Raw genomic sequence first — 24,719 nt, forward strand, 5'->3', positions numbered from 1 at the left:
AGCAAGTCTTGTCTGCTGCCGAGCACACATTGTGGACGGTGTCTCATCCCCCCAAGTGGACTTTCTGGCTGTCATGCATAGAACTATTCAACATGCACCTTGTTTCCGGGCTCCTCCGCTCGTATGTTCAAATGCACATCCTGCGGTTGGATCTGTATGATCACAGCTATGATTCCTCGTCTTTATCATCCCAGTTTTGTTTGAAAGGTTTGCATGGCATATGCCATCCTGCTGACTTCTTCATAATACTTTTAACTCAAAGACCAACAGTAATTAATGCTTACCATCTAATCAGTGATTGACACACTAGTTATGATTTGGTGTTTGAGGTCATCTCTAACTCATTGCACTAGTGCAGCTTTAACTTCAAAATAAAATAATTTTATATTAAATTAATATAACATCTTTCTCCTGTTAATCAGCTCTAAACTCAACTCTAAAAAAAATATCCCTATTATTTTATTTATAACAATTATATTATTTCAAAAATCACTTAATCATACATTAAATTTAAATTTTATTAATTTAAGAAAAAACTTTAAATAATTTTGCGTTGCACTGTAGCACAGCTCCAATTTAAAGCAGCATTTGTTGCTGGGTTGGACACTATTTAGGCATCTAAAATTTCATTTTAAGGTTTTCTGTTTCCTCGGAAAGGATCTATATTTAAATAATATACCACTAACAGCCCCAAACCCACAACCACCTCTCTACCCAAGCGCAACGCCTCCTCTAATTGCACGATATTTGGTATAAAAAACTTGAAATAAAACGAATGTAAAATACAATAAATAAATATCTAACTATTAAATGAAACTCAATCTTAATCATTTCCTTTTCTTTTGTAATCCCCTGCTTTTTCTTTGTCCTTTGGCCACCAAATTTGAACTTTTATGTCTCTCTCTTTTCTGTTATTTTTTCCCCTGAATTTTTTGGGGGGGTTTTACTCCTTCTTTTTAAATAACCACTTTGACTGTCAACCAACTAAAAATAAACAAAAAGAATAAATTAATCAACATGAAGACACGAACTAAGAACTGGATGTATGGCAGGAATCCATAGCAATACATAATACAAGAAGCTTCTTACAAAAAAAGGGGGAAAACAAGAGGAAGATTAGTTCCATCTTAATAATAACAAGAAAGCCAATTTTATCTAAAATTAATACGCAACAGATAAATATCAAATCTTTTGTTTGACAAATGCCAAATTAATCAGAACATCCACAACCATGGTTCCTTCTCATCAATGAGAATATGAACCGCATTTATTTTATAATTATTAACTTATGATAACACAAAGTACTTGGTAGAGGAAAAAATTATTTAATCTCCAAAGAATAAAACGCCCATACAAGATAGCTCTTAGAAATCACAAACAATATTCCGTCGTCTAAAGAGTGTACTACACAACTCAAAAAGAAAAATAATCATCCAACAAAAGCCTCACTGTTTCCAAACACCACCAGGGGATGAAAAAATGAATATATATAAGAAAGAAAAAAGGAAAAAAAGAAATAAAGATATGAGTGGTTCGATCATTTTCTTCGCAACTATAATACTGATAATCATAGGCGGTGAGGATTTGAGTTCTCTCATCTCTTCCACGGCATACTTCTGTTTCATGTGCATCGAGCAACTCAGACACATTAAAAGTTCACCAAAGAGACTGATAGACCCGTCTGCTTTGAATTTTCAACGTGGCAAAATCTCTGCCACACGATCCTGAGCATCGTCCGGAATTTCCCTCCCTGGAACCTGGACCTTCAAAAGATTTGCATATCTGAAAGGAAACACATTCAGTTAAATATGACCGACGATATAATTGCCCATATGAAAACCAGTTATCGAGATAACTCACTCGGCAGCCGTGAAAAGGTGTTCATGCTCTGATACAAATGCCAGCAATGCCTAGAACAAGTGATGTTCTCATAATTGTTAGCGAATGTCCATTCAGAAAAGGGATATGAAAATAAAGTATAACCAACAACAATTAGAAACTACCAATTTAAGACGATTTACCTCAAAGGGCATGTTTAGCAGTTCATAATATGTCCGAACACGATCTAATCTCATCTTTACTGCTTCACTATCAACTGAAGAGATGGCAGCCAAAGCCTAAAAAGCTCAGAAAAAACTATCAATCACACAAAAGATAGTAACCACAATAAAAAAGATGTGAGTACACCATTCTCAGTCATCTAACTGGTGTCATCGCTGCAAAGATCCAGGTCCACAAAACAAATTCAAGGGAAAAAGACAGGTGAAAACAATTATATAGGGGCAAAGATTTCGGTGATGGAGATGCCTACCAGATTGGTTCGAGATATGTTCATGCTAAATGGGAGAACTTCTAGTTACCTACTCAAGTTAGTTGAACTGTGACATGGAATTCTTAAAAGTTGGAGTACATATCATTCTTATTTGGAAAATATGTTACTATAATTCACTAAGTCCTAGTCGGATCTTTCTAATTATATTTAGATTTCTTACCTGATAAATTGAAGTATTTCAGATCATGAAAAGGACAAATCATTGACATTAACAAAGGAAATATCAACAAGCAGCATTTCCAAAATTATCTATTTTCCATATGGTATTGGAGCCAAAATTGTTGAGAATGCTGGTATTATTTTTATGTACATTTGAAGGAAATATAAAAAACATACACTTCACCATATTCTCTCTTTCGACAAGTGTTTCCATCGATATTTATGTTTGATTAGATATTCTTTTTTCACGAGAAACGGAAATTATCAGCATAAATATGCAGAATAAGAAAACCAACGCAAACAGATCCTGATCTACAGGAAAGCAGATCAAAAGAAGAGGAGATAGGAGATTTATTTCAAGTTTATGGAAGTCAAGGTTTGTGGAGTGGGTCAGTCTACCTGCATTGGGTCGGTCCACGGCATACTTCTGTGCTGCAGGAAACAAAAAGGGAGGTGGTAGATAGGAGATTTATTTCAAGTTTATGGAAGTCAAGGTTTGTGGATTGGGTCAGTCTACCTGCATTGGGTCGGTCCGGGGGGATTTTGATTATGTGGGATCCTAGGTTCATCTTTGTTATTGATAACTTGATAGGGGAGTTCTCGGCTTCGATAAAAATTCAGAATGACGACCTCAGTTTTTGGTGGTTTACGGCAGTCTACGGACCTTGTAAACCGAGCTTGAGAAATAACTTTTGGGATGAACTGGCAGGGCTAAGGGTTCTTTGTGGAGAGAAATGGTGTATGGGAGGTGACTTCAATGTGGTGAGATCTTCTACTGAGAAACTGAACAGTAATTCACAAACCTCTAGCATGAGATGCTTCGATTCATTGATTCAAGAGCTGGAATTATGTGATCCACCTTTACTGAATGGAAAATTCACGTGGTCGAACTTACGGGATATGCCTATTTGCTGTAGATTGGATAGATTCATGTTCACGTCATCTAGGACTGAATTATACCCATTCTACAGGCAAACAATCTTGCCTCGAATCACTTCGGACCATTTTCCAGTTGTATTGGATACGGATAAAAGTAAGTGGGGTCCAACTCCTTTCAGATTCGAGAATGTGTGGCTAAGGGACAAGTCTTTCAAAACTTCTGCAGCAACTTGGTGGGATAGAGCGGCGGTTCGAGGTTGGGAGGGGTATAAATTTATGATGAAACTGAAATCGGTCAAGATGGATATCAAGAGATGGAATGAGGAGGTTTATGGGAAGGTTGATATGCGAATGGGGGAGTTGAAACGAAAAATTAGCGTCTTAGATGAGCTAGAAAGTGATGGTTTGGGGTCGGAAGAGGTAGCGAATGAGAGAAAGGAAATTAAAATGCAGCTGGAAGAGTAAACATGTCGAAAGCATAGAATGCATTATCAAAAAAGCAAGGTTAAATGGGTTAAAGAGGGGGATCAGAATACTAAGTTTTTCCACTCACTGTTGAATCAAAGGAGGAGCAAGGCTACCATAAACAGATTGGAAAGGGAGGATGGATCGATCACAAGTGATGAAGATGAGATTGTTGCTATTATTTTGAGATATTTCGAAGAACTGTATGGGAAGAGGGATGTGAGAAGTTGGGGGATTGAAGGCGTGGAATGGTGCCCCATTGATGATTACATGAGCCGAGAATTAGAGAATAATTTCACAGAAGAAGAAATAAAGAAAGCGGTTTTCGAGTGTGATGGTGGTAAGAGTCCAGGGGCAGACGGATTCACTTTGGCTTTTTTCCAGGATTGTTGGGATATTTTGATGAATTTTATCGGACGGGAGTAGTAAACGGTGTTACCAATGAAACTTATATTTGTTTGATAAGGAAAAAAATCGATTCTATCAAAGTCAAGGACTTCAGACCGATTAGCCTAACCACTAGCTTGTATAAGATTATAGCAAGAACTTCAATTGGTTTGGGTTATACCGAGGTCAACAAAGGATTTATTACAAATGGATTTGGGACGGCTTACTGGGATTAGAGGTAGAACTTTTTGGCAAGTCGCGGTTCTTTGCGTTTGCTGGACTGTTTGGTTGGAAAGAAACAGAAGAATCTTTGAAGACATTGAGGAAAAGACAGACAGTTGTTGGGAAAAAATCAAGATTAACGTTGCCTTGTGGATTGGAAACCATAAAGATTTCTCGAATGTATCCGTTTTAGATTTGATAAGACATTGGGAATATGTGTATCACTGAATTAGTTTACCATTTTGTTGCAACTCTAAGACAGTGAACTTCTAGTCCACTGATGTACTTTTTATCACGTTATAATAAATAAAATACTATCGTTTCCTATAAAAAAAAAAGATTATAGCAAAAGTCTTAACCTCAAGGATCAAAAATGTAATATCAGATACGATCTCGGAATCACAAAATGCTTTTGTTGGGGGAAGACAGATACTCGACTGTGGTCTTATAGCGAATGAATTGATTGAAGAGGGAAGAAGAAAGAAGAGGAGAGGGTGGGTGTTTAAGGTGGATTTCGAAAAGGCGTATGACAATGTGAATTGAGAGTTCCTAGATTTTGTGCTGATGAAAAAAGGGTTCGGAGAAAGGTGGAGAAAGTGGATCAATGGATGTGTGTCTAACGTATCTTTCTCGGTCATGATTAATGGGAGGCCAAGGGGGAAGATTAGAGCGCATAAGGGACTTAGACAGGGAGATCCGTTGTCCCCATTACTGTTTAACTTGGTAGTAGATGTTCTGGGAAGATTGATTGACAAGGCCAAGGTAACAAACATGGTTAAGGGGATCGAGGTGGGTAGACACAAAATAGAGATTAGTAACATTCAGTTCGCGGATGACACACTTCTCTTTGCGACGAATAAGGACAACATCAGGTTTTTGGTTCTAGTCTTAAGAGCTTTCGGGTCTATTTCTGGACTCAAAATAAATTTGGAAAAAAGTGCATTGATGGGTATCAACTGTGAAGAAAGTGAAGTTGTTTTGTTGGCACAAGAAATTGGATGTGGGAAGGAAAGCTGGCCAATTACATATTTGGGAATGCCTCTAGGTGGAAATCCATTGAAAACATCGTTTTGGGAACCGATTGTGAGTAAGGTTACTAAAAAATTGGCAAACTGGAAAAAAGCATTTTTGTCGAGAGGAGGAAGATTGACTTTGATATCATCGGTTTTGAATTCTATTCCGATTTATTACCTGTCTCTCTTTCGAATGCCGAAATCTATTGCTGAAAAGATTGAAAGGATTTCAAGAAATTTTTTGTGGGATGGAGCGGATGGAGACGTTCATAGCCACTTGGTTGCGTGGAAAGAAGTGTGTAAGCCTAAGGATAAGGGGGGATTAGGCGTTGGAAATATCATTTTCAGAAATAAGGCCTTGATGGGGAAGTGGTGGTGGAGATGTTGTACAGAAGAAGGAACTCTTTGGAAGAAGATCATTGTGAGCTTATATGGGTTTCAAGATAACGGGTGGGATGCGGGTTTGGCGACGAGTGTAACGTACAAGTGCCCTTGGAAGTTTATTTCACGAATTTACCCGACTTTTCAGCGACTTGTGACGTCAAGGGTGATGGGGGGAAATAAGATTAGATTTTGGGAAGATAGGTGGTTGGGGGTTTCATCTTTCAAAGATCTTTTTCCAGCTTTATTTCAGTTCATCAGTTCATAATATGTCAATTTCTCACTTTTATTTTTTCGATTGTCAGTTGTCTACTCATTCTTGGGATTTTCATTTTAGGAGGGCAGTCTCAGATGAAGAACTATTACAGTTGACCGAGTTATTAGGGATGTTAGATAGTGTGAGGTTGATAGAAGGGGTAGAGGATTATCGAGTGTGGCAAGGGGATTCATCTGCTGTTTTCACGGTTAAATCATTCTTCGAGTCTTTTCTTCCTACTTCACACTTTCCACTGTTTCCTATTGTAAATCACATTTGGAAGGTTCCAACACCGATAAAAATAAAGGTGTTCTCATGGATAGCTAACCAAGGAAAACTACCGACCTCGGAGATGATGCAATTAAAGAGGCCCTCGATGAATATTTCTCCTAGTTGGTGTGTTTTGTGCAGGAATGACTCAGAAAGCCAAGATCATTTACTCATCCACTGTCCGTTCTCGATTGGTTTGTGGGCTAAGGCTTTGAAAGAACTTCAGCTAGTATGGGTGATACCGGAATCTACCAAGAGCCTATTTGAGATGGACCTCGGCCAGCAGAGGTATCAGGGGAAGAACTTTCTGGCGGGTTGTTGTACAGTGCATATGTTGGTTCGTTTGGCTAGAGAGAAACAGAAGAATTTTTGATGGGAAGGAGGAATCACGAGAACAATGCTGGGAAGAATAAAGATTGCCATATTGCATCCGGAGAGAAGTCTCCAAGATATTTTGCAGAGGTTATCTTTAAAGGTAGAGATTATGGACACAGACAGAAATTAAAATAACCTTTAAAAAAAAAAAGAAGAGGAGAGATAGCATATTGAGGAGAGGAAGAGAAAGGAGGAGAATACACGAGTTAAAATACCTGTTCCAGTGCAATTGAGTTACGACATATCTGCTGAACGCCAAAGAGGTTGATAGATTTCATATCAGCCAAAGCCTAACCAGAGAAAATATAAATTTCATTGATGAAAATTAAACCGACCAAATTATTTTCTTCAGTGTCTGAATTTTACACAATTTGAACACAAGACAAGCGACAAGCAAACCTTTATGGATGCATTGGCTGCTACAAAACATATTCCTCCAAATATATAATTTCGTTTTGTATCAGCAACAAATGGCAGCATTTCCTCATCTCTACGCGTTATCTGTCTTGCATTAACAAACATTAAAAACCTCGGCTCTTCAGATTCTAGTGAGGAAAAGCAAAAGACGTGGGTAAAATATTTTTTCCCAAGGAATACAACAAAGCAAAGAAGGAAAACAATTGAAAACAAGTACCGAGAAGCACCGATTCGTTTTCATTATCATTGCATTCGGAGGCTCAAGCCAACATATTTAATCTCCTTATACTTTGTTTATTTTAACTTTTTTCTGTTTTTTTTTTGGTTAATTTTAGTTTCTGTTTTCATGTGCGTGTGTTCTAGAAGAGGGAGAGAAAGGTACTACTGCCACCACAATAATAAATTGAACTTGCAGCTTCACCACAAGATCTCCAATTCCAGGCATTTTTCACATAACCAATCCCATCACCAGCCCATTTCTCCAAACCGCCTCATGTGACAACCATCAAAATCTTAAAAGTGAAAAGCTACTGCGCAATGATTAACTGGATTTTTCAACATCACTATGCAAAACTCCCAATGCTTTTCCCCTGTGTTTCACACCTTCGCCAAATAGTTGTAAAATAATTAACTAATTAAGCTTTGTAAACATAAGTAACTCTCAGTGGTTAGAATGTGGAATATACATGTACAACTGCATATACCCTCTTCAGATCCAGTCCCAACGCCCTAGACTCAGGCATTTTTCTGTGATTGATTTTTATCCTTTACTTTCTAAATCCCATGTATCTGCATAAATAAACTCCGTATAATGCCCCACAAATCAATATGAAAACTTGCCTGGGAAGTCAATGAAATAATAAAATCATCAGGCTCCTCAGCATCTTGGTCATCCAAATACTCCCTATTTGTCATTTCCTACACATTTCAAGATTTTGACAGCAAGAAATATTAGTGAGCAACAATTTTCTTTCGCAAAAAAGGTCAAAGATGCATGTCCTTTCCTTTTGGGACTAGCTATTTACATACCTGCATGTGAAAAATAGTCTCCAACTGCATCTCCATGCGTAGAACCTTGAGGCAATCAATTGCTAGTTTTCTATATTCTTCAGCAAATGTTGAAAGATCCTTCGGAGGCGCACTGTTTGTTCTTGTATGATGCAAGGTTTTCTCCCTTCCATTCTCTTCTACTTGATTATAAGTGCTGGAAGATGATTTCCCAAGCCTAAAAGTAGAAAGAAAGTTCAACATCAGTTACTTGTTGCCCTATGCCCATACCTCGATAATTTTGTTTTAAAACAATGCAAAATTATTGTATCAAAAGGACTTCCACTTTGTTTAATCATCGACACAAAAGGCAATAAACTTGGAAATAGATATAAGCTATCATATGAGAACTCTGCTCCTGTTTATTTGTAAATCGCAGCATTGTTATGCAATTCGCTGTAAAAGCCTTAGCAAAATCACCCAATGCTATACAAGAAGACAAGTGTGGACAAGCTGAGAAAGACACAAAACAAATGTATTTGAAATCACTGCGTACGATACAGTTCCCTTTTGAAGTGCCAAAACTATTATCCACAATTATGATTTGATTGGACCAGAATTTAACAAAAAATCATATCCTAAAGCGAGATAACTAGACAAGCTCATGAGTACAACAAGACAAAGTGAACTTGCCTTTCTATTGAGTCTGCAACAAATTCCAGTGAATCACTCAATGATGCCAACAAGATAAGTTTGTTATCATCACGAATCAGATTCTCCTGCAAAATATTCACCAAAAAAATTCACAGATTATTACAATTAAGATTATCACAAGATTTCTGATCTGCGAATTTAACATGACATTTTACGTTCAGAAACATAATTGAAAAAAAGAAAGAAAAGAAAAGAAAAAGACTATAGCACACAAGGGCACAGATACCTGCTTGATAGGCCTCAAGCTTAATAATTTATCACATAATTCCATTTCAACTTCAACAGACTCAGCATCTGAAGCATTTGTATCTCTGATAGCTTGATCTATTGAACTTGATAACCGTGTAATATCCGGACCAAGCCGCAACAGTTTATCAATATCATGTCTACCAATGAGCATATAACTTTGCTTCTCAAGAACTGCCTGACATTCCAAACAAAAAAAAGTGAGATCTTATGGTAATAAAAAGGCACAAAAAGGAGTAAGTTTACATGCCTCCATGTATGATGTCCGACACCTTTCGTATGTTCTTTCCAGGAACGTTTGCATATAGGTGATTATATCACCCGAAAATTTGGGCATTGCTTGCGCCCATCCAAGTACCTAAACAAATGACAAAGAACATTAAGAGAGAAAAATTGTCTGAAATGAACTATTTACTCCTCTTATCATAAATTTGCGGTTAGATCAAAAGCACCTCTTTAGCTAAGAAATCTATTGCCAACAATCCTTGCAATATAGGCCTCCCCTTCTCAATTGAAGGAGTATAAGAAGTAGATGTGTGTGCTCGAGGGCGAAATGCCGCTGGACCTGGTTAGAGAAGAAAGCAAAAAATCAGAACAAAGAAGAATATATTCAAATTATTCAGAGAAACATCACATGTCTGCAAAGCCCAGGATTCATCATTCAACTTTGCATTTTAGTCCAGCACCCAGATCACAATCCAATTAAAACAACAATTTTACTTAATAGCATGATATTTACTAATATTTCCAACCCCAATTCTAAATATTATTTATGCTTTTAACATATCTGCTGCATTCAACATATCCAATATTCTTGCATAAAGAGCATAGAGCAGCATGGACACAGCTGTCTCCTGCTTATGCTGGAAATTCTTACAGTGAGATGCAGAAAATAATTCTTGAAAATCGAGGGAAATGACACTTACTTTACGGCAGAATAAAAAGGAACTTGAAATGAGTAAAGCTTTATATAAACTGGGTGGTGACAGGATGAGATGAGATGTGATACCAGTCATACCTTCTCCACTTTCCCAGAACATCAAATGTTTACAAGGGATCATAAGTACATTGAAAATAAAATACATGTATATTGCACGTAGTTGCTTTTAGGACTGCAATAATTTAACTACTTTGCTGACATGAACAAGAATAATACAACAATGACACAATTGCAAAATCAAGTTAGCACTAGGCACAGGGTGAACTGGGAGGTACACTAGAGAGTGCTAATCAGAAGGTACAATAATTTAGAGAGATTTTAACTATAAGTTTCCCATGTTTGTCTTTCTGCAAAAACAGGGATCAAGCCCCACTGAGATGGCTAGAAGATTCAGAAGCAGTATTTATATCCATAGTTTTAGAGAAGAATAAGAATACCCCATGCAGTGATACTTAATGTAATATCAGTTCTGGGAATCTCCAGGCGCACTAGGATCAGGCATACAAATTTCTATCAACCCCAAACTACTTTTAGCAGCTCTGCAATGTCCCAACTAAGTAACTAAAAATATTAAGATGGTTAAAACTTTTCATTAACATCTGTTGAGACTGAATTGTGAACTTTCAACCATAAATTTAAGTGTACATTTGTGAGGCCCATTATGCATGCACAAGTAGGTGTACCCAACACCTGTATCAGAATGCCCCATTGTGCACTTAACAAACCTTGAAGAGTACTAGCTGTCATTTTTTATGCATGCAAAGCTTAGCCTCTGCTGCTACCGCTGAAACTAACAGTTGGTACAGCAATGTTTTCATATTTATAGTCTGATTATTCACGGCTATGTGCATAGAATCTAACATCAATTTTGTGGGAGAAGTTTGAAATATTTATAAGGCAGTACAATGAATAATTTTGTCGCTTTGATTTAATTATTTATCAAAAAATGAGCATGGAACCAATATGGTTGCTGGTAAAGCTTCAGACTATATTCCATGGCTTAGAGTAAACCAACATCGACAAAAAATAGCAGTTCTACAGGTCTCAGACAAGGAGTGAAATCAGTGACAGCCACCAAGAAAGAAGAATATAATGATTTATGAAAAACTAATAAAATCCAATCATGTAACATTTAATGCAGTATATTAATAGAAAGATATAAAAAAGAAACTCACTCAAGTACTTAAACTAATTACAAACAGAAAAGAAACTAGTTTGGAAGACTTGCTTGATATGGCTTGTTGCACGGCTTTCCTATAATCCACAAACATTGTAGGTAAAAAGTGATCCTTCACAAAGTTCTCCACAAACGTGAACAATCCATCGTTGCTGCGAAATTTGTTCAAGGTCAGGTATATGATTAACATTCAACTGGAGTCAGAAACTTGATGGATAAGGAATCAAGAATTCGACTTGCTTCACACATTTCCATTTTAAATATCAAAGTACAAAAAACAACCATGGGAGAACATCAAGTACCAGTTACATTTTTGGCGCAATTAGGCAATGACTTTAAGGAACAATATCAGTACCTTAATAATTGGATGTCAACATCTATTAATTTGAATACATGTTATAAAAGGTGAGAAATAGGAAGAGAAAATTTTAATTTATATAGAAATATGAGGAAATACATTATTCCTAATCTGTATAATGAAAATAAGGATACGCGATACTCGGTCACTAAAATTAGGGTAGCTAATCAAGTATATAAAGGGGTATGTGTAACGTAATAATTGTACAAGTAAGAAGAAGGAAATAATATAGGCACGATATTATCTTCTCCTTGTTCTTACGCCTATTTCCCTGCTTTGCTTTCATGGCTTTCTTCTCGTGCTTGCAAAAGTTTGTTTGAGTAGATATTTAATTTGTGTGATGTACAATTTTTACATTTAATTACGTGGAAAATTATTATTTTTGTCGTGTAACTTGCATATGTCTATTTTTGGTCCTATTGATTTAGAGTATTATCCTCCTAATTTGTATTTTTTAAATTTTAGTCATTTTTCATCCGAGCGCTAACTTGACATGAGAAAATGATGATGTGGCATTAAAGATTGCTGACATGGCGTCGGACATTAATGCGTGTCCGATGCCACGTTAGCGCTTTGGTAAAAAAAAGACTAAAATAGAAACAAAGTGCAAATTAGTGGACAAAAACCGTGAATTGATCGAAATAAGAACAAAAATAGAAAACATTCAATTTACATAACCAAAAATAGAATTTTCACTTTCTTTATAAGTTGCATCTCTAATAAGAAACTAAGATATACCAAAAACAAAAAGAAGAAAAAATATTTTAACGTGAACAAAAAAAGAAAAGGTATAAATGTCATTCAAATAAACCTCAGAAAAACGTTTGGAGAGTTTCAACCTAGAAAAGACATAATTATTCATTTTTACAAATAATTTATCTCGAAACACAAACTGGATGCTATTTTATTCAGATAATTTTCCACTCAAGACGTATCCTGTAAACCAATTACTCATAGTCTAAGCAGATTTCTACCATGCTTTCATTCCCCGTGTCATTATTGTCGTACTTTTGCCATACTAAGAACTAAAATGACAAGAACAAAACTTTACCAATCCTACTCAGTTAGGTGTTAGGTGTGTAAACATACTGAATCATGATGAATATCAACTTATATTTCATAGTCGCCCTCAAACTTAAACAGTATTGAACCAAAAAATGAACAACTTTGGGCTTGGTTCAGAGTTTTTCAAACTCACTTCTTTCTGTAGGAGCTGGGTCAAGCAAAAGCTCAAAATAGACTAGAGTTCGGAATTAAATTTCATATATCTACAAAATATTAACAAATATATTAAAAAATTTGTGGTGGGCACACAACCTATTGATGAATATAATTTTTGCTTGAGTGTCTTAAGGCTCATATGATCTTGAATACAAATTAAACATTCTAAAAACTGGGTTTTTGAAATCAGTTCAGTTCATTTGCGCCCTTGGGGATTATGCTAAACCTCTAAGAGTCAGAGAAGGTCAATTAAATCAAATTTATGCAATAATTCCCCTGATAGAGTGTCAAAATAATACACTATGCACTCACCCAAGCTGAGAATTTTTTTGAGGAAGCATTGATGCAACTTTGTCTGTAAACTGCAGAAGGGACAACACAAGGAGAATTAAGTGATGTGTTGCTTGGAATCATAATGACCAGAGAACAGACCAGCATACGCTTCTTCTATTCTTATATACCTGAAGAACTGGCCTGTACACTGATGCTGCTAAATATATCCCTTGTTCAGGTAACAAAACTCCAGTTCCGTAACCTTCTTTGAGTACATTGGTACCCTTTTTACTCCATCCTTGGCGAATAAGCTCAGAACCTGGGAGGAACTTAATTGTACGTCAATTTATTCTCAGCATAAACTGACTGCTGGCCAATAAATATTAAAACAAATTAAGAGCAACAAATTGAAAATGCACATCCTTACAAATTAAAAAAAAATCTTCCAAATGCCAATAATACATGCAACTGACAATTAACAACTGCTCTCAGCTTGTTCAAGAAACTTCTCGAAGGTAAATGCATCATAAACCCAGATGAACCTTGTACTATTGGCAGTTCAACACTCCTTGCTTAGTCAGTATTGTAAATCAATGCCAACTATGACGCACGAGTAAACCACAGTCTCATAATACGACATAAAATTTCTTACACAATCAATGCGGGAGAAGAAGTTATAAGGTCCCACCTAATACGCAATGCCAGGTCATGTCTAGTTCATGGACAGTAGCCCACTCCACAGATCAAGGATCCACAAAGTATGTAATAACAGGACCATTTTTATAACTATCTACGATGGCCCAGCTTCAACTACCAACCCTATAAAAATCATTTGAATATAAACAAACATCAGACAACAGTTCCAAAATATTGAAACCTGTGTTTCATGCTATTCTTAGCCTCTTGTACTCCTTTTTTTGCAAGACTCTTACGCTACCATAAGATAATCAGTTCACAGATACTCCATGTTACAGCATTCACGTTTAGCTAAAAATCATTCTCTTAGTAGAGAACACATTTTCAGTTAACCCATTCACGCACAAGCTGATGACTCTTAAATGGTTTATAACTACATCATATCATCAGATGCACTAGGTGCGTCGAGTTCATAACAAGTGCCGTTTGGCTACTCAAACAGGACACGAATAAAAACAATTATAATACCGACTTTAAAGATTGCATCATTATAGTTAACTCATACCCTGGTTAGGAATGGACATAGATACATCCGTAAAACGAAATGCAAAAGTAAGACCATCTTCTGACCCATCTCTGCAATCAACATTGTTAATAATATATCATTGCACAGTAGAACAAGAGAAATTTCACTGTTTGAAACCATAAATAAGAAAATTACAATTTCAATAGCAAACACACAAAGGAGTTCATGGTGGCACAGGGAAAGATGATAAAACCACATAAAGAAAAATAGAAAATCTGAAGAAAATAAAATAATCTTCGGTGTGCAACAAAGCCATATGCAACAATATGGCCACATTCACTTGCCTCTTCTCTTTAGCGGGGCCTTTTCCAGCAAGTCTAGCTGTTTGTACAGTGGCATCTGCAGATGCAGCTTCAGGAGTTGCACGTAGGATCTCACATATAAGTTGTTGGCATTCACTCTACCATCACATTTAGGGAATATATCATCAATTGTAAATATATACATGTCCTCAATCTCTAAATAACATGAAGCTGAAACAGTAAAAGCAAATTACAAATGGAAAAACAGAAATGAGAAACCTGCAAAACAGTTAAAGAAAAGGCAATACTATAGCCTCCCGTATCATGAGAAGCATCAGAATCATGATTCCAGTTGATCTCAGCAGCCATCGCCTTTGGCGTGTTCAAGCCAACTTGTTGCGAAGATTTTGATTCAATAAGCTCTCCCACAATGACATGGTTTTCTGAAAAACAAATTCTGTTTTAATCATATCAATGATAAAACAAGAAATACGGAAATAAAGATGCATATCATCTGAAAACTAATTTGATAGATCATACCAAACACCCTAACAACTGTGTCCAGAATTGAATCAAGGAGTTCTTTTGCTGCAAATTGTGCTGTTCCTGCTGGAGACATCACATGGGAGACAGGACTTACTGCAACTAAAGCTCCTGTCAATGATATACTATTCTGACGTTTATGTCTTGGTAATCGGCGACCCTCCAGCAGCCCTTTTAGATATTGAAGACCCATAATTGTAGGGAAGACATCTTGACCAAGGCCAGGCTTTGAACCATTCATGCGTTCTGCCAGAGTTTTGATCTTGGTAGTAATAATCTCATGGATGGTAGGACGTAATCTTTGACTGTAGAGGAAAAAGTAGAAATGGCATCAGAAAACATGAAGTAGATTAAGCCAGCAAAGAATACCTCGCATATTGATCATTCAAGATAGTCGTTATCTCCATGTTCAAACTATTCGAGCCTGAAAGTGGAAATTCACTATGCTTAACCATACCCAAAAGAAAATATCGAAAACTGCTGTCTTTTAAATCTAGAATAATGTTGGTATTCATAATGTGAAGGCCCATTGTCTCTAGGCCTCATATCAATGTTCAAGTTAATAGTTATAGTTCCTCAAACTCTGATGTATCACTCTGAGTAATCACAAGCTGTCAAGATAATCCACAGTTTGGACATTACGGGGCAACACTCCTATCGAGGACAAACTCTTGATTTAAGACCATTCATATCCTGCTAATACAGACTAAATGACAGCTTAAGCCCAGGGGAAGGAAATGTTCCCTGGTAATACAAGACCATTAATTTTGTCCAGTAGGAGGATTATTCCTCTGCTCCTTTGACACCTCGTCCACAGTTTTGATTCAACATCATTAACATTTGGGTGGCCAGAGATGAGGTATCGAAGGAAATGTTCCCTGGGGAATACTAGGACTGGGAGTGATTGGAGAGGAAATTCTTGGAACCTCCTACACGCTATGTTTTCTTGGACAAAACAAGATCCTCCAGGTAAAATAATTCCTCATGCCATTGATTAGCGAAAGTCTTGCATGGAAATTAATAAAACAATCTAAGTTTGAAAGCCAAAGAATCATTCCTTCAATAATGTAAAATAAATTGTATCATAAATATAAAATATTTATGTCTGCATTAAATTATTAAAAAACATCTCAGCTATCATATTTGTTAGCTTAGTCTTATATATTTTCAAATTTAATAAAGAGGTCTAAAAAATAAAAAACAATGGTTTACTTGACCCAATCTGCATACTGACACATCATCAGTAAATTCATGGAATAACAGGAAATCAAAAGATGATGGCATTTTCCTTCGAAAGATGGAAAAGACAAGCGGGCAGAGGTGCATTATAGAATTCACAAATAATCTAATATAAAATAGTGATGTTTCTTTTGGTACCCTGGATAATACCTGAAAGTATGACTTTGCTGTTAATGAGTAACTAAGCTATTTACGAGCTACCTTTGGTTCAAAGCATTGGAGGAGTTGGGTATCGTTTGGGTAAATCCGAGATCAACGAGGGATTATTTTGCAACAGATTTGGAATGCGAACTAGGCAGAAGGGGTAGAATTTTTTGGGCATTGGGTGTTCATTGTAATTGTTGGTCAGTTTGGTTGGAGAATAATATGAGGATTTTTGACAATCTAGAAGTACAGCATCAAGAATGCTAAGACAAGATTAAGTTTTGGGCTCCTAGCTAGATCTAGAAGCACAAGGATTTTAAGATATTTTCAGTTTCAGATTTATTTAGGGATTGAAGTCTGATTAGTTGTATATGATCCAGGTTTTTGCATATGCCAACACTAGTCTGCTTTTTGTAATTATTAGTTTTAATTAATATAATATCGTTTCCAATCAAAAAAATTAGTAAGCTGAAAATACTAAAGCATTAGAAGAGTGCACAATCATTGAACGGATATAAGCAGTAGCATACCATATAATAGCACCAGCAGCAGCTACCTTTCCAAGCATGCAGAGACACTCAACCAAGGTCTGCAAATACTTTACACAAAGTGGAGCATCACCCTTTCTCATTGATTCCTACAGAAAATTTTGCAAATGCTATTCAGCCATTGAACATGGACCTTTCGAATTTAGAACATGTGATATAGGATATGCGCATCATACAACAAACTCGTCAGGAGTGGAATCTGACAACCATATGGGAACTTGTCGAGCAACAATTTTGATCTCTCTTGCACCACTATCACCACCATTTACTCTGGCTGAAGGAGTATATCCCTCAGATGCAGCATCGTTCATCTTCGCTGTACCATCCTCGTTGTGCCCATCAATTGACGAACTAAGAACACAAATGGAAAGAGCGAATAAGCCTCAGATGAAGTATAAGTTTTATATCACGTTACTTTGGCCATATGATAGCATAAGTAGAGTTTCCTATATTAAATACCATTTCATATGCATCTTTTAAATTCAAAAACAAAGAATGCACCTGAACCAAAAAGAAGACTACAAAGGAGTGAGGAGGATTAACTTTCGGTAACTGTCTGACACACAGCGATGGAGAAAGACCATTCAGTGGTAAAATTTTATTTTAATTAAGATAAGAAAGGCAACCAGGAGTTAGACAGAAATAAAGAGCAAGGAAAGACCTTCCTTCTTCTCACATATCAAGTACAGAAACTTAGAAAAAACATCATTATCAGTTCCACAGTAGCACAATGATATTAGATATCCATTTCACTACCTGTTCAAACTAAACCCCAGCCCTTTGAGAATCCATTTCTTAACACAAGAACAAGATCTAAAATGGGAACGTATTTGAGTTTATAATCGAAGAACAAAAACCACAATGTTCGGATAGATCTAGAACCCATTAGGTTGTCAAACTCAAAGAGGTGGCGTTCTCATACAGATTGTTTTAGCAAATTGAGACAGGAAGCAATCATAACAAATTTAATTTTTGGATACCTGAAGAACGCAAATACGTAAAAAAGACAGTCAAAAGATCTTTGGACGGCAAAGTCTGAATTGAAAGATCACCAGACACAGAAGGAGAAAACAACAGTTGAAGAGATTCATTGAAAAATAAGACTTATCTCACCCTCCATCAACCGAACTAGGTCTGTATAATCCATCCCCGGTACCAATTGCCCCAAAAGTATCGTCTCCTTTCAGCAACCTGGTTCTTCGAGAGAGAGAGTGTGAATAATTCATGGAAAATGAAATATCTGAAGTTGTTGGAATTGCGTCATCATTTTCATTTATGCTTGAGGTCATTGAACTGTCACAAGAAAGGTGACAAAAGCATTGGTTTAACCAATGTAAACAAAAACAGGACCAAAGAACAAAACTGTATAAAAGAATCTTCCAGGTAAGAAGATTGTCTTCAGGATAGTAAAGCTTATGGATCTTAAACAGATTATGTGAAAGTGTAACATGTAAGCACTATCAGAGAAAATGGAAAACTGAGAAGCAATCTCACAGAAACATAAATAGCTACTCTTTTATGTCCAGACAATGAATGAGTTTACGCCTTGTAATATGCTTAAGAAGCTAATACTGCAGCCGCGGGTCTGTGGTTAATAGATCCTTGCTAGTAACACTTCTAAAGGGTGAGGATGAAATGTTCCAACGGTTCCACCTATACTCCTATAGTTGTGCTAAAAACTGTAGATTCGGAGGTTTGTTGAAGATTGTAAATAAAATACATACCTGTATTCACCCTTATTGTAGAGATGGGAATGCAAATCCTCCAAAACCTTATAGAATAGTACTCCTCGCAACTTTGTCAATTCAGACCGGACATCTTGAAGAGCACCCACCTGACACAAATAGGACATTTTTAAATAATGGCTTACAAGAAACCATTCTCTCCTTTCAAGATGTCCTTGTGGAATTAAATTTGTTAAATCTTTTTGAGTATTTTTTTCTGTTGGTCTCATGTTCACAAATCAGTTTCCTTCTCGAGATCATGGCACTTTTAGGTGTAAATCAAGGATTCTATGAAAGATATGAAACAGAAAGCATACTTCATATCTTCAAGAAAAATCAGGGGGCATCAATTTAAGTCGATATTTCCCTTTGTAAGCAAGTGATGATTTTTCATTTATTCATATAATTTTCATGGTAAACAATTATGTTTGCAGTGGTGGATAATGTAAGCCAAACTGAAGATTAAAAAAATGCAAAACTAAGTAACAGCTCAGGATCTTAAACAGAGCACAAATTTTCAGTTATCCACTTTTGGAGAATTTTCAAGCACAAATTTCCTGGCATCCATCTTAACAGGCTTAGCCCTTTATGGCTGAATGACAGAAATCTTGCATGACGAGGAGAAATAACCAACAACAAACCGTTTGGAGGCCTTCTCTCTCAAGCATCAAAGTTGACTGAACATGTAGTTGTACTGCTGCATAAAACTGCTTTTCAGCGATGAGCTTTTCGATACGAGCTGGAACCTAAGGCAAGTTAGAAAGTTAAAGAACAAACGTACGATTTAAGAAGCACGAGCCTGCAAGAGATTGATGGGTAAACAGTATTAACCTATTTTGTATTGGGTAAAAAGAAAGCACATCAGCAAAAGGAAAAGGCTCAATGTTGTAGCTTGGTTTTTACATAACTCTGCAACTTTTCTTCTTTGATCACTTCAATTAGTGTGATGTCACACATACGGCGAAAAGGAACTAGAGATTGATCAATTTGCAGAAACTTTAACGATTGCAGATTTAGAGTAGCAACTTCCACAACAATTTCAACATTCGACAATCATCTTTTCATCATTTTTGCATACTCAGGGACAAGAAAGGTAATCTCTATAAAATTAGAAATACAGTCCAGCTGGTGAACACGATGTAGGAAAAAGATCATATTCAAAAGGCACATACAAACAGATGAAACAGCCAGCTGTTTCCGCTCAAGAGATTAATAAAAACTGCATGATTTCACGAAATCAACAGTTCATTCCGCATTTTTTTTAAATTCCAAGTTTAACTTTTTACACAATAAATACACTTTTACCATATAATCATATATAAATGCATAGGAATAGAAAACCAAAATAAAAATCATAAGTTCGCACCATATCCCTGGACATGTATTTTGGTATCAAGTTACTAACAAAACCAAGTAAACAAGAAAGCACAAACAACGAAAAACATTGCAAGATAATAAAGCTATGGTAACTCAAGCACGATTATCATCTAGAAGATCACCAGATTCATCATAAGTCAAAATCAAGAACAAGTTAGAATCCTCCAGAACAAATTCAACCCCGTTCATAAATCTAATCATAAGAACCGAAGAGGAGAAACATAGAAACAAGCTGACTAATTTCAACCAGAAGCTCAGCCATATTCATCAAAGCCAACCAAGAAGAGGTTGGAATCCTCCAAAACATAATTAAGCCAACTCATAAATCCAATCATGGAGAAGAAACACAGAAACAAGCTGACCTTAGATATGCCTTCAATTTGGTCCAACAATGATATTATGTGCCGCAAAGTAACCGACCTATACCATAACTGATGCAACTGCTTATTACGAGCACCAAGAAGTTGTTTTGCCTCAGCTAAATCACCCTTTAAGGCCCCAATACTTTGAGCAGATTCACTAAATAACCGCAGAATCTGAAAAACCAATACAGCATATTAATTTTTAAATTCCACACAATTCCCATCAATTAACTCAGAATGAGCTACTTGCTTAAAAGGACTCATATGTGAAACTACACAAATAATTGTTTCCGCTACACTAGAAGTTTCCAAATCAACTCACATTGCAAGTAAACATATTTTTTTTTGAGAAGAAACTATTTTTATTGATAGAAGGTTTTATACATAATATGCGGATGAGTAATCCGCGCAATGGGTTATATACCCTAGGAAAACATCACGATTTACATCTCATGCAAAAACAAATTTTCAGTCCCTAATCAAGTCTGAAACAGACAAATGACTAAATTCTTTAATTTGTGTCGTCCAAATAGCCACCCTGAACCTGATCTTCTCCCAAACCTGTTCACCTGTCTCGTATTCGTCTCTGAAAATTCTTTTATTTCTTTCCAGCCAAATGGACCAAAACGTACAATGTACCACCAAGTACCAGAATATTCTCTTGTTTGCGCTCCAAAAAATTATAATGACTTTGTGGCTGCCCTCTTCACTTATTCATGACATTTCATTTTCTTTTAATAAGAATTAGCAAGCACACATGACAGCTTAAACAATTATTTTGTTCTAAACAAATTCTGAGGGTATAGCAATATTTGGCTACAATTTTTCATCAGTTTACAGCTCAGATTTACATTGGAATTTTCAAATGGAACAAATGATGGTTTGAAGAGGGAAACTAATAAATGGACGAGGTTTGCATGACTCGTGGCCATAATAGGAATAGGAGTCCTTGACTTAATGAGATGACAAGAGAGTTGAACTGAAGAATGCAAATACCGGCGTGCCTACCCTAAATTTCAGTTGAAACTTTTTTCACCGTTTTAACCTCCCATTAGAAGGCATGCATAATATTAAGTACAAGGTCGTGTATTATAGTAATGTGCTACAACATTTTAGAAAGTTACCTGGTTGTATATTTCACCATCAATGATGTAACTGATCAAAATATACTATTGTATCTTATAAATACTATGAAATAACTGTTTTTCAATCATTTCTTTTAAAAATTGTCGAACACAAGGAATATTATCGATGATCAGTCAAGTTGATCAAGAATTCTCCCAGGGCAATCCAAGAGGGTGATAGTACAAGAGAAGCTAATTAAGAAACATTTATATCATGTTAAATCTATATCGACAAGAACTTGAACATTGGTATTCTGTGTATATCCAGTGGCCAATAACGATCACTTTCACAATTTAAGGGGAGATAAAAAGAATCATAGAGCCATAACTTTTAGGTTCAAGCACACAATAGTACCAGAGTGACGTTGAGGTGCTAGAAACATTAAAAAAACCCATTGAATGTGCATTTGAGATGATTATAAATTGTTAAAGGAGCTTGACATCGGTGTTTCATGTCCAATGGAAAGATTAAAGAGTCCAAATCAACTGTCAGTGAAAGTGTAAGATCCCCAAGAACACCTGATGACTTTGTATCAAATCCAGATCTCAAAAGGCACGAGGTAATTTTTTCCCTTTTTCCTTCTTTTTGTTTTTTTTTTTTTGTTGCCTAAATATGGATGTGTTAAGTCTTTGTAGTTTTTCCACACGAGTATGTACATGATTTTTTCGTTGAATCTGAACAAAATTACATCTAGCCTTGTGAGACTGTCTTCCATGTTTACAACTTAAATTCCTCAGATGTTTACAATACATAGTTCTGTTCCAAGCCAATTTTTAATCCTCCAATTGTCATAATCTATAACAAAAAACCTTGACATGCAAGGAAAACATCCCAAATAGTAAAAGGAAGGAAAAGAAAAGGTAAAAAACTGAAAAAAGGCTAAGAACCTAATTTAGTGATTAAACCTGAAAAGAAAAGCCTGTGTGACGAGGGTATACAAAAAAGGATGGACTTGCAAGAAACCTGAGAATAATTTTGAATTGCTTTGTTAAAGCCACCATGATACGCATGAACAACTTCATCAACAACTTCTTCAATAATATCACTCTGCTCATTCAAGGCATGCACATCTCCTTCACGATCTTTTGATGTCAAAATATGCACAACATGAGGTAATGAATCAAATCGTGCCGCGGCCCAACTCTCATCTATCTTACAAAGCTCTTCCCTCAAGTACTGCAATACCATGAGAGAGACATAATTAATATGGCTATGTAACAAAAATGAATTTTCAAAGGACAAAAGGAAAAAGAAAGCACAATTGCAAAAGAAGAAGAGCTATAGGTTTGAACGAGTTAAATGAGAATTAAAATTGTAAACTTCGAGTCTAAAAAATCATGATGCAATGGTTCCCCTAAAATTCTCATAGATGTGTGGTTTCCATACTTTTTGAGGACAGCCATGAAGAAATTCTTCGGATAATTATTTAAATCTAAATCAGATAAGAACCAAGAATACGTCAATCAACATCAGAATCTTGATTCTTTGCTGAAATAACACAATATTCGTTCAAAATTCTTTTTATTTTCTTTTATTTATTTATTTATTTTGGGATGGTGGATATGGAGGGGGAACTGCCCAGTCATATGCAAGGCAACATCTGAGCGGCTTTACACAGACCTCGATAATAAGTGAAAACCAAATATCTAGATTCCTCCACTACGAATATTTTAGTTAATTTTGCACGACATAATGCAAACACCTAAGACTAGTCTGAAATCCATCATTGATGCTGTTGAGGTCTTAGTAACATTTCAAGCCAAATTACTGCCTGAGCTCATGGGAAAGAGTCCATCAAGTTATTAAATAATAGAGTATTTAAAGAAATTTCTAGAGACCAAGTAACGTGACTTCTTCCAAGACATGTAGAAAGAAAGAAAAAAAATTTGAAATTAAAACTTGGGAATGCTGGTTTCACAGAGGTAATTTCTACAGCATGCTGATATAAGATCTCCTAACCATCTCAATACAGCAAAAGAGTTGTGTTCAAGATTATCAAGAACGATTGTGCTTGGCCAAATTTCCTTCATCGTTTTTAGCATTATCTTAAAGAACTCCCCTATATTGGTGAAGTCTTCTCACAATAGAACTCATAATGCAAGTAAAACAACCTCCCTCACTGGGATCCATCAAAATTCTTGATCACATTTTGACACAGACAACCCGAGTATTTTAGAAGATTTCCAGAGTATTTGACTGAAGTTAGTGGAAATCTTGATTCTGACAAACAATATCTGAAGTAAAAATATTAAGCCAGTAAATGGTAAACATTTATTCAGAGACAATAAATATCCATTCTTGGAGCTGCAGTAAGTACCCCGAGCTTAGAGATTAGTTGTATATAAGCTAAGAATTGTGTAGATTCTATCGAACTTACAATCAAGTAAATACACAACTTAATAAACTTCAACCTATTTCCAGGGTTCCAAACCTAATTTGAACAAAAATAAATTTACAACACAAGAATTAAAACAAAAGTGAACATTCAACAACCCGCCAGCAGGAGCGAAAATCCTCACCACAATCCACTAAAATTGTAGTTATTGAACAGCTAAACTCTACAGTCGATCAAAATATCCAAGCCTTTTTCTTGATTAAAATCAATCGATACGAATACTAATTCAATACTAACCGATTTTTCCCTTGAAATGGGAAGCCCGTCGAAGATTCCCATTTTGAATCGGAATAGCGCGATCCCAAATCCTGTGCAACAACTAGCATTCAAATCAAGGATTTGAAAAAGGGAAATCAACGCAAAATTGCTGAAAATTCAACTAAAAATATAGATAATTATTAATATTTCACTTTCTTTCAAATTTGATTATTGTGTTTGATAAAATATTATACTGCAGGAATACGAAAGCAGACGGGGACAGGAGCGAGGATAAGATATAGAAAAATCTAAATCTCTATTTTTTATTTTTAAAGAGAATAATATAACATATAATGTGAAAAGTTTAATTTTCCTTGGAATCACCGTCAACATTATTTTTTGTTAAAAATTTCTTATATAATTTAAAATTATTTTTCAATATTAAATACAAAATCTCTTATCTCTTACTTCTCTTACTATTTATTAAGGCTGAGTAAGTTAGAGTAACTTCCTTGGTCTGTTTTTTAA

The 24,719-nt window shown here is 35.9% G+C and overlaps 1 protein-coding gene across 1 annotated transcript; it reads right to left on the reverse strand.

Moving 5' to 3' along the window:
* Window positions 1–1,321: 1,321 nt before the first annotated feature.
* LOC140823841 (exocyst complex component SEC8) lies at window positions 1,322–24,469 on the reverse strand. The gene is made up of 26 exons (XM_073185367.1): window positions 24,231–24,469; window positions 22,562–22,774; window positions 20,474–20,647; window positions 19,376–19,480; window positions 18,735–18,844; window positions 18,124–18,303; window positions 17,187–17,361; window positions 16,993–17,099; window positions 15,077–15,384; window positions 14,816–14,979; window positions 14,579–14,694; window positions 14,274–14,344; window positions 13,261–13,391; window positions 13,112–13,161; window positions 11,272–11,372; window positions 9,556–9,668; window positions 9,350–9,461; window positions 9,084–9,277; window positions 8,837–8,922; window positions 8,186–8,381; window positions 7,997–8,074; window positions 7,139–7,240; window positions 6,955–7,029; window positions 2,022–2,117; window positions 1,861–1,910; window positions 1,322–1,782 (listed from the first exon to the last, which is right to left on the reverse strand). Exons 1-26 carry the CDS (start codon window positions 24,270–24,272, stop codon window positions 1,695–1,697), a joined length of 3,237 nt encoding a protein of 1,078 aa, XP_073041468.1. The 5' UTR covers window positions 24,273–24,469; the 3' UTR covers window positions 1,322–1,694.
* Window positions 24,470–24,719: the final 250 nt, after the last annotated feature.

Source organism: Primulina eburnea, chromosome 1 (assembly GCF_022965805.1).
Source record: "Primulina eburnea isolate SZY01 chromosome 1, ASM2296580v1, whole genome shotgun sequence".
NCBI classification, from domain to species: Eukaryota; Viridiplantae; Streptophyta; class Magnoliopsida; order Lamiales; family Gesneriaceae; genus Primulina; species Primulina eburnea.

Coding starts and splice junctions, on each gene's coding strand:
- LOC140823841 (XM_073185367.1), bottom strand. CDS start 24,272: ATGGGAATCTTCGACGGGCTTCCCATTTCAAGGGAAAAATCG. Junction 20,648..22,561: donor CAATTCAAAATTATTCTCAG/GTTTCTTGCAAG, acceptor TTGGTTTTTCAG/ATTCTGCGGTTATTTAGTGA. Junction 15,385..16,992: donor GCTGCTGGTGCTATTATATG/GTATGCTACTGC, acceptor TTTCCTCTACAG/TCAAAGATTACGTCCTACCA.